This window comes from Dromaius novaehollandiae, chromosome 7, assembly GCF_036370855.1.
Source record: "Dromaius novaehollandiae isolate bDroNov1 chromosome 7, bDroNov1.hap1, whole genome shotgun sequence".
Taxonomy (NCBI): Eukaryota; Metazoa; Chordata; class Aves; order Casuariiformes; family Dromaiidae; genus Dromaius; species Dromaius novaehollandiae.
In genome coordinates, this window is record NC_088104.1 from 45,150,604 (window position 1) to 45,165,220 (window position 14,617).

General features: G+C 50.6%; 1 protein-coding gene across 1 annotated transcript in view; it reads right to left on the bottom strand.

Annotated features, from left to right (window-relative positions):
• COL6A1 (collagen type VI alpha 1 chain) overlaps positions 1-14,617 on the bottom strand; it is a 31,952-nt gene that overhangs the window by 5,091 nt on the left and 12,244 nt on the right. The window contains exons 20-30 of the mRNA XM_026107438.2: positions 11,555-11,617; positions 7,676-7,738; positions 6,941-7,003; positions 6,039-6,089; positions 5,919-5,954; positions 5,427-5,489; positions 4,859-4,924; positions 4,018-4,053; positions 3,269-3,305; positions 2,089-2,097; positions 1,080-1,213 (exon numbers count right to left, since the gene is read on the bottom strand). Coding sequence (XP_025963223.1) covers positions 1,080-1,213; positions 2,089-2,097; positions 3,269-3,305; positions 4,018-4,053; positions 4,859-4,924; positions 5,427-5,489; positions 5,919-5,954; positions 6,039-6,089; positions 6,941-7,003; positions 7,676-7,738; positions 11,555-11,617 — 621 coding nt within the window. The remainder of the gene's footprint in view (positions 1-1,079; positions 1,214-2,088; positions 2,098-3,268; positions 3,306-4,017; positions 4,054-4,858; positions 4,925-5,426; positions 5,490-5,918; positions 5,955-6,038; positions 6,090-6,940; positions 7,004-7,675; positions 7,739-11,554; positions 11,618-14,617) is intronic.

The following is a 14,617-nucleotide window of genomic DNA, read 5'->3' on the forward strand; positions in this document are numbered from 1 at the left end:
TCAGAAAATGTGCTGGAGGCTTATTTTGCACCTTCCATGCTGAATGCCTTCACTGACAAGCTCTGCTGCCTCTCCTGAGGAGCATTATTTATTCTGAGCAGAGGGGGATGAACAGGAGGACCAGTGGAGGAGCAGATGCAAAGGAGGACGGACACGGTGAACCAGGGGTGCTGGAACAAGACCTAAACCCAGGTTTCCCAGCTCAGTGGTCTCAACACAAGCCATTGACTGCAGTGGGTGTCTGGGAACAGACCCTTTCTCAAAACTGCTTTTCTTCTGAAACAGTGGTTTTGCTGCTCAGTTCTAGTCTCTCAGGCTTTCTACCAGCTCTCTGCCAGCCAAGGAAATTCATTTATGCCCACAGAAGCACCTGAAGACAGGTCTTCCCAGCTTTACATCCCTTGTGTGCTACAGATGTGTCCGATTATACCTTAAGGAAAAATTAGATCCCAAACCTCCCTTCCAAAGCATGGGGGTAAATGGAATTTCCCATGCTTAGTAGGTTACTAGGGAAGAGCAAGGAGAGTAAACATTTTTGTTCCGGTTTCAGACTGGAAGGCTCACTGTTGAGAGAATACTGCGCTTTTGGGTTGCAAGATTTTTTGTTAGTAATGTGCTTAACTGACTACCTACATCCAAACTTGGGGGCAGGCAGAGGGTGCCTAAGGAGCTGACAATCAGGGAACTCTAGGAAGTTGCAACACATCTCATGTGTGATCTACTCCAGCCTCCCAAAAATGCACATCAGAACAAGTAAGAGATCAAGAGACTGACTGATTGATTAGGAGAATGCAGTCCCCTACAAGCTGTCTGTTCTGGGACATGGAGGAAGAGGTCACAGCTGTAGCAGATAGAGTCCCTTTGCCCAGAGAGAGTGAAATCCCTATATTTTGGGGCAACAGACTCTGCTGTCTCTTCTCTGCTGCTCCATGAGTCTGGAAGGAATCAAGACCCATCTTGCTTATGCACTTGAAGCTGAGCTTTGTGGAGTTCACTTGTGTGTGGAGGCATCTCCCTGTCTCTTTTGCTTGCAGTGAGAACTAAGTGTGGGTGCATGAGTGTATTCTGGCACATCTCACCTTCACACGCTCATCCTTGCTTAGACGATCAATGACTTTAATGATGAAATCCTTGGCGATCTGGAAGTTCTGCAGGCCAATACTCTCTGAACTGTCCAACACGAAAAGGAGATCGACAGGGCCACATGTGCACTCTGCAGCAAAGCACAGGAGCAGAGGTTTACGTTTTTTGTCTGAGCAGCTCTGCCAGAGCAGCATATTTTGCCAAGAAGCACACCCCAGGAAGCAGGGGTGATGTCTGCTGTCAGTACAGCACAGGTGCTTGTGCTCTATTCGCCCACAAAGCAGGATACAAAATGAAACTGCAAAATAGCTGCACAGGAGATTTGAGAATCAGTTTGCTAATTTTTCTGTTTAAATCTTTCTCAGTGTCCCTTTTAAGGCAGGTAACATTTCAAAGATGTCAGTACCCATAAAACACCTAGCAACCTATTCCAGAACCCCTTTCCTCAGAAGCCTTCTCACTTCTTCCATTCACTCAGCCCAGGAGGACAGAGGTAATATAGGTGGGCTTGGGGAGGCTGACTCAGCTTGCTCCACTTCTTTCCCATGGCTGAAAGACGTCATGTGTCCTTGGCCTTTGCTTCAAGCCTTAGGATTGCAAACTCAACCCATCTAGACAGCGCTGGAGAAAGAAAGCTGGCAACTTTCTGTGCAGCTCAGTGCAAGATTTGTGAGAAGGAGACAGAGCTGGATCCACAACATGCACTAAAATGATGTTCTTTTCAATTGCAAAAAAGGTGGGGAAAATCACCTGCAGATTTGCTGGCACACGGCACCTTGAGAACAATTTTCTGTAGTTTGGGACCTAGCCACAGCAGCCCCTGAATCTGCACAGTGCCCTCTCAGAGAGCTTGCTGCCTTCCCCTACTTTGCTTATGCTTGGTCCTCACTCCTGTACTCTCATCACATATTTATGGTACAAGGCAAGGAGCAGGGAAAGGGAGTTGTGGAAGCAAGAAGAAGAACTAGCACATGTTTATAGAAGACTTTACCAAGTAACACTCACCACAGCAAGCTAGAGGAGAAGGAGAGAGAAAGAGAGACCATTAAAATGCTGGATACAACCATTTTTCATACACTAATCCAGACTGCAAGTGTGTGTTTCTGCAAACCTAAAGACACCTTGTCTAGACAATTCAAACTTGTTTGTTCATGGAGGTTTCCCTCCTGTTTGAAACATCCAGAACTCTCTCCTGTTTCAGACTGTGCTGCCACGACCTGAAATACTGTATGTGGCAGAGCTCTGTTTCTGGATACACTGATGTTTCCCTTTTAAGTATAAATAAAAGCTAATCCTGGAAGGATTAAATAAATCACCAAACTATGGAGCACAAACTATATTCCCTAAGTACTATGTACTGCTTCAGCACTTCATTACTGGCCGTGAGCCAAAAATCCTTTGCAGTGTGTGTTTACTTTGGCTCCCTTACAGTCGGGACACTCCAAATGGTATCAGTCACAGTCCGAAAACAGACTTCCCTCTTCCAAGGGGGAAAATTCAAGTCTTGCTATTGAAGAATCATTCTAAAGTGGTCCACATAAAGATTTCACACACAACTCTGCCCGTAATTTTGCTGAAGGGTTACTGTATATGCACACAGCTGCAGGCACAGGACCAGCACTGACAGGGCAAACTGATCTGCAGTGCACACATACGAGATATGCAGTTGCACAACTGGCTTTAGAAATCAAGCTTGGACTGGCTGGGAGTCCCAGGTCTTGGAGAGTGGACAGCAACACACACAAGACTCACTTTTTTCACCTCCATTCCCAGCTGCAGGGAGGACTTTCACCCTTTTCTCTCCCAGCTCTTTGGCTTAATTGCCAGTGCTCCCTTCAATCTGTGCTCTTCAGTGCACCAATCCCCTCATTGCTGAGCTTTCTGTCGTGGCTCCCAGCAAGTGACTCATTGAAAGGGAGCAATGCCCCCGTCCAGCTGGAGCGCATCACTCTCCGTGATGCTTGGGGACTGTCTGGCTCACTGGTAGTCCTGCACCACAAGGCCAAGCTCTGCAGTACTCTGGCTGGCAGAGGAGAGCATGGCCTTGCTGTTTATCCCTCATGGGGGTGCAGGGTGCTTGGTGGGTTCCTTTGCCTAGCATAGAGCTGAGCAAAGCAGCCACCTCCCTCTTGGCAAGGACCTGAGCAGGGTCAAGGGCCTGGAGGAGTGGTACAGGGATACTCACAGCACATCTTCATGATGATGTCCAAAATTTCACATTCCTGAAAACAGAGAAGAACCCTTGTATAATGGTGAAAAAAGCTGCCTGGTTCCCACGGACCCAAGTGCCTCTGCTGCTCACCAGCCCAGCTGCTGCTGTGTGCCCTCGAAGCACATCCTGATCTGGAAATGCGTGATGTATTGCTCATCTTGGAGCAAGTGAGGACTAGGATTTGTTGACAATGAACTGCACCCACTGCTCTGGCTGCCCCGAGGAGACTGCACGGAAGGTCCCAGCTCACCACCCAACTTGCTGGGCCTTTCCTCTGCCTGTGCTGGGTGCTGCAGACCAGGAGCCAATTGCTCACCAGAATATGGGGAGACCCTGATCTTGGCGATACCATGGCCAGAACACATTCATGTCCCTCTCCTGCTGGGCAAATGTCATGGAATTCATCTTAAAGTGAAATGGAGGGGCTAAGCTAGGAAAAACACCAAATGCTTCCTACATATGTGAGAGCTGATGTTTTCACACTACAGAGGGGTCTTGCTGGTGATGGACTGGCATGAAGAAAGGAAATCTGGCCACTGAGACGCATGGGGACAGTAATGGGGGGTAGACACCATCCAGCTTTGTATTCCTTTGAAAAGCCTAGGAATATGAGGCTTTCCCAGAAGCCTCCCAGCAGCGATCCCCCTCCCAGGAGCTGTTGTGTGGAGCAGGGGAGGTGCAGACCAAGGAAGCAAGCAGTGCCCAGATCCTGTCCCACTCACATCTGGTCCTGGAGGCCCTATGGGTCCTGGTGGTCCCTGTCAAACAGAAACATTGAGAAAGTGTTTACAAAAGCAACCAGTCCCTCTGAGGTGAGCTCAGCCTATCTCTTTGCAAGAAATGCAGAGCACAGGCTGGAAAAGTTGTTTAGCTCCCCAGCTGCTGGTTCCTGCGCTGGGCTTTGAACAGGTACATCTGTTTGCTTGCACACTGCCCTGAGGCTGTGTGCGGGGAAGGGAGACCCGCCACCACGCGTACTGTGCCCCTCATGCTGGGAAGGCAAGCTTTCATCACAGGCAGCAAGCACACACACTGTGTGTCCTGCTGAGGTGAGTGAAGATGTGCCCCTTCATTGCCACCATGACACCTCGGGGGGATGGATGCATTTCGCTCTGGAGATACCTCTCCTGTACCCACAAGCCAACGCAGGGCAACACAAGTAAGCAGTGACTCAGCATGAACTGGAACACTTTCGTGTTCAGGATGGCCACGACAAAATGCTGTAACCCGATAGCTCACCCCTACTGAACTCAGTCATTTGAGAATGTTTTTTTCAGGAAAAAAGCACAAATGCTTGTGTTTGCTGTTCTGATTTGGGATGAATGTGAATGTCAGAGAAGCTGAATTGCCCGCAGAGGGAATTCTGCCTGGCTCTGCATAAACATCTGCTGCTAATTTCAGAGACCAATATACTAGGCCACAGCAGTGAGCTTTCAAACTTCCTTGCTACTGCTGTGAGTGGGGTCACACAGAGCAAGTCTGCTGAGAGCTCTGCTGTTGGGAGCTCTATCAGCCCGGTGCACTGTGCTCTTTGGTGCAAATCCTTTCAGGGTCCTTACTTACCGGACGGCCTTCAGGTCCCCTGTGACCCTTTGCTCCTTTGCTGCCCCTGGGACCTGGTGTTGGGTTCTGGAATTAAAAAAAAACAAACCACAGATCTGTACGTGTCAGAATGATGTACAGCACTTTACACTTCCAGATGTCAGCTGAGCCCTACCTAACAGTAGCGTTGCCATGAGAGCATTATCTGAGCTTGCTGTGCCCAATGAACCAAAAAAATTAGGACTTCAGGGGCTGGGGATGGACACAAGGAAAATCTCCTTCCCCAGGGTAATGGTGCAGCATAGGTGCAAATACAGGTGCTACTTGGAAGCATACAAGACTGTGCTGGAGATGTTACCCACTTCTACCCAGTGGATCTGGAGATATGCCAACCATAAAGCAGAGTGCAAACTGAATGCCTGGAGAGAGCTCCCCTTGCCATCAGATGTTGCCCCGTCGGGGAGGATGCTTGTAATCCAACAAAATCTGACAGGCTCTGGCCTGCCAGCAAGGTAGTGCTAGATCTAGTCCAAAGCTTCCACACTACGTTCGGGGAGAAAAATGATTCAGCTTTATACAGATTACTCACATCATTGCCAGGGTCTCCAGCTTCTCCTTCATCACCTTTAGGACCAACATAGCCCTTTGTTCCCTGAAAAATGATAAAGAGGAGACTTCTGCATGGAAAGCCATTGCTAGCATGATAGGGTTGGTTCATGCAGTGACCTCATGAGAATTGGCTTGGTGAGGTGCACAGGCTGCTTAGCACCAAATTACAGCGTTATTGAGAGCACGCGCTTCTTTCAGGGCTTTCACTGTAATAGCCACAGTCCAGCTCTCACTCAGTGGTACTTCCCAACCCAAATGTTGGCCTTATGGGTGCATCCTTGGGTATTTTATTACCAGTGCCACCAAGGAAGTACTGGCAAATGAAGCATCCACTAGAGGGGGAAGGGAGCAGAAGGGAAACAGGCTTTCGGAGGGGTAGTCTGCTTTGGTAAATCCATTTCACCAAAGCACCAGCCAGAATACATCAACCAGGGCAATCTGCACTGGGTATGAGAGGAAGCAACAAACTTACATTAATGCCAGGGCCACCTCTGTCTCCTGGCTGCCCCTGGGGATGAGGGAAAGGAAGCATATTAGATGAGACAAGCAGAAATAATGGTCTTATTGTTTCAAAGTGGCATACAAAACTTACGGGAGCACCTGTGAATCCAATTGTGCCATTCCCAGGAGGGCCATCTTCCCCCTGGAAAGGAAGGAATGCGAGATGTGAAAAGCAGACCCCTTAGATGGCATGGCAGCAAGATCCTGCTCTCCTCGGGCAGCTGATCACCACAGCAAATTGCTTTTTGGAAAAATATGTGACTGGTGGGTTGGACACCAGTGCAGGCAGTTAGAAAGGCTATCTTTCTTGTAAACCGAACATGACAGATCTACTGCCACCGAGAAGAGAGATAGTCCCTCCTTGCTCTTACAGAATTGTTTTTAAAAGTGCCAATCCATTCCATATTAAATTCAGTCAAATACTGTTCCTCCTCCCTCTTCTCCCCTGAGACAGAAAACAGTTTTGCTGTGGCTGAGATGCCTCCCTGCACCATGAAAACCTCAGGCTGTAACATATCCCTCCACACAGAGAGAGTTGCTCCTTTGCAAAGCCTTGGTGAATGTAAGAAGGACGGGGGCATGAGCAATCTGTCCATCTCACAGGCTCTTAAACTCCTGCTCTTTATTTTGGAAGGAAAAAGGAGCAGAGACAGCAGGGACAGGGAGAAAGAGGAAACTCCAGAAGCTCTGGGAGTGTCACTGACCCTCTCAGAGATTGAGGATCGTGTGGGATGGTTGCAGCCCAGCTGAGAATACCCTGGAAAATATTAGATCCACTTTGGAACAAATATCCACAGATATGGCTCTTTGTGCCTGCAGATGTGATGTATATTCAAAGGCTTCTTGCAAGTTTCCTGAGCGTATGTCAGGTGTTCAGCTGTATATGATTGTAATTTCTTCTCTTCTTTCTAAGCTGGGCAGTGCTGTGTGGGATCAACCTGCCATTGATCCTTTCCACACTGCATACCAATCCAAGAAAAAAATAGCACTCACCCTTTCTCCCATCAAGCCAGGGTCTCCAGGCAACCCAGGTGCTCCAGGTAATCCCTTTGGACCCTGAAAGGAGATGAAGAAGCAGTGAAGCATTCTGCAAAGTCCTCTGAGCTGGGAAGACGATGTCTTCTGAGGCAACCAGCTGCTGCTCATTTTCTTGAGGTGCTCTGATCCCTCATGCACTACCTTAGACCAACCCCGCTACTCTGAAGAATACAAATAGGAGCTTGGAAGGAGTCCACTTTCTTTCAAGGGCAGCAGGCAGGGTAAACTACAGACCCCTGTTCCCTTAAGAGCTGCTTCAAGCCCATGACAGGAGATACTTTTGCTCATGTGAGAGCAATGTGAAGCCCACAGTTGGGCCAGGAATTCAGCTTCTTTTGGCTGTTGCCATTCAGTGTCCTGGCAGATTTTGGTAGCTGCCCTGGGAGAGCAATTCCATTAGCTTCTGCCAGAGGAAGGACAAACTGTGGTGTGAAGCCATGTCGTTTATGGTGCGGCCACTTCCTCTCCCAGAAATAGCCTCTCGTCTGTTGCATAAAAGGTGGTCATGGCCTTAGGACCCACAAAAAATGCCTTGATATGTCCACCAGCAAACTAGCAGCTGAGTTTTTATCTACAAAGAGTTTCCAAGATCTGTGGGATTCGGGGACAGTCCTAGTGAGCAGCATCTCCTGGTTTTCCCTTGCTTTTTTCCCTCCCCCCAGGAGGACGATGTGATGAAACAACGCTGACCTCATTTCCACGGGGGCCGTCGTCTCCTCTGTACCCTTTGGGTCCTGGAGGTCCAGCCTCACCCTACAAAAACACAAAGAGCTCTTACAAAGGTTTTTTTCTCTGGTTCTTCTGCTCTGAAGGGCAGGTCCCTTCACTTCATGACATGGTGGGTGGCGGCAATTGCCTCATGCCTTGCACCCATCAATGAGTCACCTGTGCTTTGGCTAGATTCGACAAGAAAGGCTTTATTGATGGGGTTAACCAAGGCAAGAAGATGCTCCAAGAGCTGTTGCAAGGGCCAGCAGGGCAGTAACTGGCTCATTACGAGGGTGCATAATGTGGCTCCCATTGGAGCACTCTGCTTAGTGGTAGGGCAAAAGAGACCTGTCATGGTCCCCATACTCTGGGCCATGTTGATGCTGTGCAGTGAGAGCCTTGCCTTGACTACCAGTGCCCAAGGAAGCCATAAGGACTAAGGTCACCCCTGCTTACACGGACAGGGGGCTGTCAAGTTGCCCAGTTTCAGATCTGAGCTGAAGCTGAGCTGTGTGAGGATGGCTCTGCTCCAGCCAGTGGTCACAGCATGCTGTAGGGCTGCATGTGGTCCTTCCCATGCTCACCTGTCCCTCTACTATCTCCTGCCTGCACTGGATGGCTGAGTCACAGGCTGCAGCTCCCTTCACTTTTATTCCCTGTTTTTTCTGAAAAGTCTCTTCAGAGGAAGCCAAGGCCAAACCACTGCAGAGAGTGAGCCAAAGCAAGAGGCTTTCCAGGCTGAGATGTGAAACTGCAGGCACAAGATGGCTATGACATGCTTTCAGCTCAAGCATCCAGGCTGAGGGAAGGACTACCTCTGAACAGAGTTACAGGAATGGCCTGGAATACTGGCCTGGGGGTCTCTGCTGTGCAGCAGGTTCTCCTGCTGCTCCAGGCACTAGCTGGTTATCCTGAAATAATCTCACAGAGCCATCATAGGGGACAGCGCTGGTCTCTAGCATGGGTTAGGCCAACCTTGGAAAGGGTCTGTGAGCAGCTAAGAGGCAAATGTATCCTGCCTTGTGAGCCAAGAGCTGATCCAGGCACAGCATGCAGCATGTCTATCCTGCTCCATCTGAGAGGTCTGCCTGCCCCTATTAATCTCAGTGATAATTTCAGATTCCCATAAAGTAATCATTCTGCCCTTGGTGGAATTGAATATAATGGAAGTAGAAATCATTTCTGCTTTGAGAACAATGTTTGTTCACCTCTCCTTCAAAGTTTCAATGCTGTTTGAGCATTTGATATCAGCAGCTGGGGCCAGCTCCACTCACCATGGTGCCCAAGGGGAGTGGGAGCTGTTTAACATGGTGTTCAGCCTACTGCAGCTTTGCTGCTGCAGTCTCTTGCCACCCAGAAGCTGAGGAAGCTGAAATCCTCTCTGGCTGTCGTCTGCCCCTCTTCACATGACACTGCTATGGGAAAAGCTGGTGCCAAACACCCACGTTCACTTCATACACCTTGTTCCAAGCAAATGCATATGGATGGGTGCAGAGGATTTTAAATTTACAGAGTGCAGTGTGGAGCTCTAGACTGTTTAAAGACATGTGACTCTATTCCCACATGAGAGCCCAAAACAGGGAAACTTGAGAAGGAAGGGTAGAAACACACGATCGTTCACATCAGCGAAAGCTGAATCCAAGATACCCTTGGCTCACACTGTCTGCAAATGGCCTCGCTGTAGCATATGAGTGCAAATCCCTACAGTCCTGGAGGAGTTTGTGAAAATGTAGGATTGCAAGACAGGAAATCTTTAGCAGCTCCCTGTCCACTTCCTCTCTGGGTGCAACAAAGACCACAGGAGGGACAAACACTACAGCCAGGGACAACCAAAATCTGCTAGGGAGATCAAAGAAAAAGCAAACTGACCTTTAGCTTCTCTCATAGACAGAAAGAGGGTGAAGTGGAGTCACAGGTTAGTGGGAGCCTTTACCCCTCGCCAAGAGAAATACACTCCATGAGCCAGAGCTTGCAGATAACACGACTTGAAAAATACTTGTGTTTGCCAAAGTCTTCCCCTTGCCCAAGCCCAATTACACATTTATTTTTAATTTGGCCAAGCAAAAGCATTTTTCCTCAGTTTATGGAAAAAAATTCTCAGCTTTGCAACTGCTTTTAAAATCTCCCTGGCAACTGAGGCTCTAGGGCAGCCCTTTGGTCTGGAGAGCTATTGGAACTGCTGCTGTAACAGTTTGTTCTCTGACAGGGGATTGACTGAAGTCCAGCACCCCTGGGAAGAGAAGATCGATGTCCCACAGGCTCAGTGACAGGATAGAGACCTGCTGCAGCTGCCCCTTTTCTTCTCCTCCTCTCCATCGATGGAGGTTGGCCGGAGGCAGGATCTGCCCCATCCTGTCTCCCCTGCACAGTTACACAGCCTTTGCTTCCAGGTTTACATCGAACTTCCACCTGAACTCTGTCTTCTTCTGCACATCCCTATTCCTACCTTGAATCTGGAATGAGCCTCTACCACGTAGAGAGCAATTCTAGTCCTTCCTCCTCCGCTGTTGTCAACCTGCAGCACTGGTCCATTACACGCACGCAACCAAAGCACTGCCTCTCTACCAACGCAACCTTCCAAAATGGCAAAGCGCAGGGGAAACTACAGTGGTGCTGAACAAGCTAGATACTGCCAGATGCTCTTTGTTTGCAGCAGAAGCTTGGCTCAGCTAAAGGCAGCAGGAGCTAGACAATCCTTCTGCATGAGTCTGGTGTCCTTTGTTAGCACAAAACAGACTCGAGAGCAGCTTGACTGTGGGCAAGCACAACCTGGCACAAGACTGTCCTCTCCTCATGCTGTTGTGTGGGGCAGGTCCTCCATCAGGGTCGCCCATGCCAGGGATGATGTGAATAAAACAGTGGCCCCTTTGTGGCTGTCCCACACTCCAGATCTCCTTCAGGACTCCTTGACACCTTGTTGGACCGTAGGAGGTTGAAAAGCTGTCTCATCTTTGTCCACATGCCAGTTTCAACACCTCATCCCTTAGCTAAGTCCTACTCCAACAGCATGGGAACATTTATCCCAGTGCTTGCCTATGGCTTGAGCTCTTTTTTGTAAAGCTCTGCTGAACAAGGGTAGGAGAGGAATTGTCACCCTTGGACAGGCTCTGTGGGACTTCAGAGCAGGTCTGGGTGGAAAGACCCTATCCATTATTGCAACCAGTGCTACATCCACTGAGGATTAACCCAGCAACACCTCAGGACTTCTGACATTGACTGGAACTGGTACAGCATTGGGAGGAAAGAGCCTTTAAATATGAAAAGGAAAAAACCCTTTCTTAGGCTGGAGGTAGCCAGCTCTGCTCTCCAGAAAGCCACTGGGATCTCCAGGCATGCAAGGACAAGCTGACTGCAGAGCGGGAGGACCAGACCTCTCAGTGAACAGACTTGAGAAGCGCTGGCTTTGGGACAGATTTTTTGCAGATGCCAATGGTGTCAGGGACACTTCCAGGGCCCCGTCAGGCTGTCCTCACTCACACAAGCTGTCTCATTGACTCCCGTGACCGAGACAAGCCGTGTTTGGCCCCAGGCCTGAACATTTTGTGCATTGCTGCAGCTCATACTTGCCAGTTTCCAGATCTGTCTGTCAGACATGTTGGCATCTGTTTCTACGAGGACTGGGAAATGATGTGGATGTTTCTCCGTCCCCAGTCCACCAGCCAACTCTCCATATTCTAGCCATGTTCATGTTCTAGGTTGTCCTAGAAATCCCTGCCCCTCTGCATTGGCTCCATTGCCCAGCCTGGAAGATGCTGGAAACCTGCCCCAAGATGCTGTGGCATTGGCTAGCCCTCAACTCCAGTCTCTCTGCCGCCCCAGCCATTTCCAGCTGGGATCCAGAAGGTTTATCCACACTCTTACCGGCTCTCCAGGTGGTCCGAGGGGTCCTTCCCGCCCTTGGTCACCTGGTGGCCCAGGTTCTCCCTGAAAACACACACAGAAAACGTGAGAAACTCAAAGGGGGGTGACGGGTGCAAAGGGTCTTGCATGCAGTGGGAAGCAGTGATGCAGCACCAATAGCACATGCTGGAAAGAAATACAGTCACCCAAATGAGCAGCATCTCAAGACAGATTCAGGTCACAGGAGCTGGTTAGGAAACTCTCAGAGATGTGGGGAGAGAGAGAGATGAGTTAACCTTGGCTAGTGTGGCCACCTCAGAGCCAAGATGATGATCCTAAGATGAAGCCCTCCTGCAGGACGGGATTTCCTGCCTCTGGGCATTGCATTTCAGCCTATTTTCCATCAGAAAAGCGAATGACTGGAGAGAACCACCCCGCTTCATTTTGAGAATGTCTTCTGTGTGGTGGTATGTGCCTTTGTCATGTCACTAGTGCATACGGCCATGGCGACCCTGCTCCCTCTTCCCCTTTCACAACAGACTCTGCACATAGACTTGGCCCTTGCCCCAAAACCACACAGTGGCTCTTCCTGGCTGCACTCTCCAATGGCTGCTGCTTTTCTGGAGCAGCCCTTCCTGAGCAGTCTCCTAAGAGAGGAGCTTCTCTCCCCAGCACACAGTCATGCACAGACTCCCAGCTAACATCCTTCTTCCTCTATCTGCTCTTTCTCCAGCTGAGCCCCTCCTGCTCCACAGGGCCCCTGCTCCTCAAGTGGGTGCTCAGCTGCTGGCTGTCTTGCAGGGGAGTGAGAGAAGGTGGGCTGGAAGAGTAGCTGCTAAATCCCTGTGGAGTTAACAGGATTTCCAAGAAAATGCAGCTGGAGGACAGCTCACACAGGAAGGGGATGGGGAGATGCGTGCAGTGTTGTCCTCTCTCACTCCCGACACTCTCCCTTTTCATTTGCTAATGCCCAACATGCTGAGCTGGGCAGGCGGCGGGGGGGGCTTACAACCAAGCAGTTCCCACCCACCAAGATCAGCCAGCAACACATGCTGCAAGATGAGCATCTTTGCAAGAGGCACTGCTCCTTCTGCAGCCCCCGGCATGCAGATTCAGACAGCCCCCAGCCCCCCAAGAAGTTCAGAAATCTCTTGCAACAGCCACACTTGACTTAAAACCTTGAGGAAAGCAGTCGAAGCTTGCAGACCTAAAGCTGTTGTTTGCAAGTGAGAAGCTTCTATATGCCTAAGCCAAACAGTAAATATAAAACATAACTTCCAAAGGGCCCTGAACACTGATGGGGATGTTTCTGGCAAGGTTAGCAAGCCTCGTGCTTGGACTGAAACTTGGAACAAAGCAGCCCATCATCTGCTTAACAATTTAACTCCAAGGCACTGGCACGTCTTCATCTCTCGCGCACATCTGCCTCGCACACCACATACAGCAGAGCTGCCCTTCTCAAAGCAGTAAACAGGAAATGGGAGTTTGCCAGCAGCCCCTTTCCAGAGCTCCTCACATGCCGGCTGCAGGCTGCCCCCTCCCCGGTATGGCCCTGTGTCCTGCTTGGCAGGGCAAACAGCTCTCCTCCCCTTCCCGCCCCAGAGCTGTCCCCCCAAGCAGGTGCATGGTGGTGACAGATCCTGGCCGCCCTTGTACCAATGGAGAGGAGAAAAGCAACCCAAGGTCCCATGTCCCAGCCCCAAGGGAGGAGGCGGTGTTCCTGTCACCTCGTGCTGGAGGGACAGGGAGCAGGAGGAAATCCCAGGCCTGGCCTCATGCAGCCCCATCCCTGCACAGCACTACCCCCTAGGCAGGCCCTGCCTTACCATCCCCAGCCATAGGATGGCTGGTGTCAAGGACAGAACATCCCCTGCCATTGCATTTTATCTTGTCTTCCTCTTTCTCTGTCTCCCAGGGCCCCTGTGAGTCTGGCTGCTGGTCTGTACACTGAGCACAGATAGTGGCAAGGCATGGCTAGGATGCTGCCGGCGATCTGCCAGGATCCTCCTTGCAGACGCCCTCCTTCCCACCAGCCCAGCCCTGCCCAGCAACTGTCCCTCATCCCTCTTCCCAGCCTGTGGTGCGTGTGGCACCTCCAGCCATTTGCAACATGTTTGTCCTGGCCTGCTGGTGGCTTCTGCCCATTCCTCCCACGCACACACGCCTGCTCAGTGACTCACCCGTGGCAGGCATGCAAAATACTTTCTTAGTGACTCCTGCTCGGCCAGCGCAGCTCTAGCCTCAAGTAAAGGGGAAGGAAGGGATATTTGCCCCTTTTCTCCTCATCCACACACATTTTCCTGCACACCACCCTGTGGCTAACAGCATCCGTACCCTCCTTAGTGAGTCACAGATACCCAGGCCCACATACCCTGCACAGATCCACACCCAGCCTTGAGCCCAAGGAGAGTGTATATGCTAAAGAGGAAACCTTGTCTCTTTACTTTCCACCAAGGTACCTTGCAGCTGGTTTTTCAGCCTCCAGGCAGGGGCTGACTGCTCTCTGTCTGTCCTTGGCTTTCTTAGCACGCTGTTCCCTGGGTTTTGGCTGTTTGCTGGTTAGCTGCAAGTGTAGGGGGCAGTTGCAGAGGGGCAATAGCAGGTCTCTCCCAGGCTGGCAGTAAAAGATGCCCTGAAGCATTGAGCTTGCCTCCTGGATCAGAACAGCAGCCATGTCTTTCCAGCCTCTAATGACCACAGCAGGATGGGTTTTGCGTAGTTCCCCTTCTCCCAGGCCCTGCCTCTGCAGACAGCCCACGGCTGTCCTTCCTGGGTGAAGACAGACTGTTCCTCACACTGGTGCCAAAGATACAGGTGCCTAAAGCATCCCATTGCAGGAGCCTGGGGGCAGGCTGGCTGCCCCAGGCATAGCTCACGCTTTCCAGGGCCAGTGAACCACTGCCTGATGGTCCTGGTGCTGGGGATGTGCTAGGCTTGCTGACTCTGCTCCCTCCAAGGCCTGCTGTCCCCATAACTAGTGCTTGCAAGGGCCACTCAGAAAGTACAGGTGGGTGTCTGTCAAGAGAAGGAGCTGCCAAGCTGGCCTGCAGGCTGCTGGAGTTAGTCACTGGGCACCCATTTCTA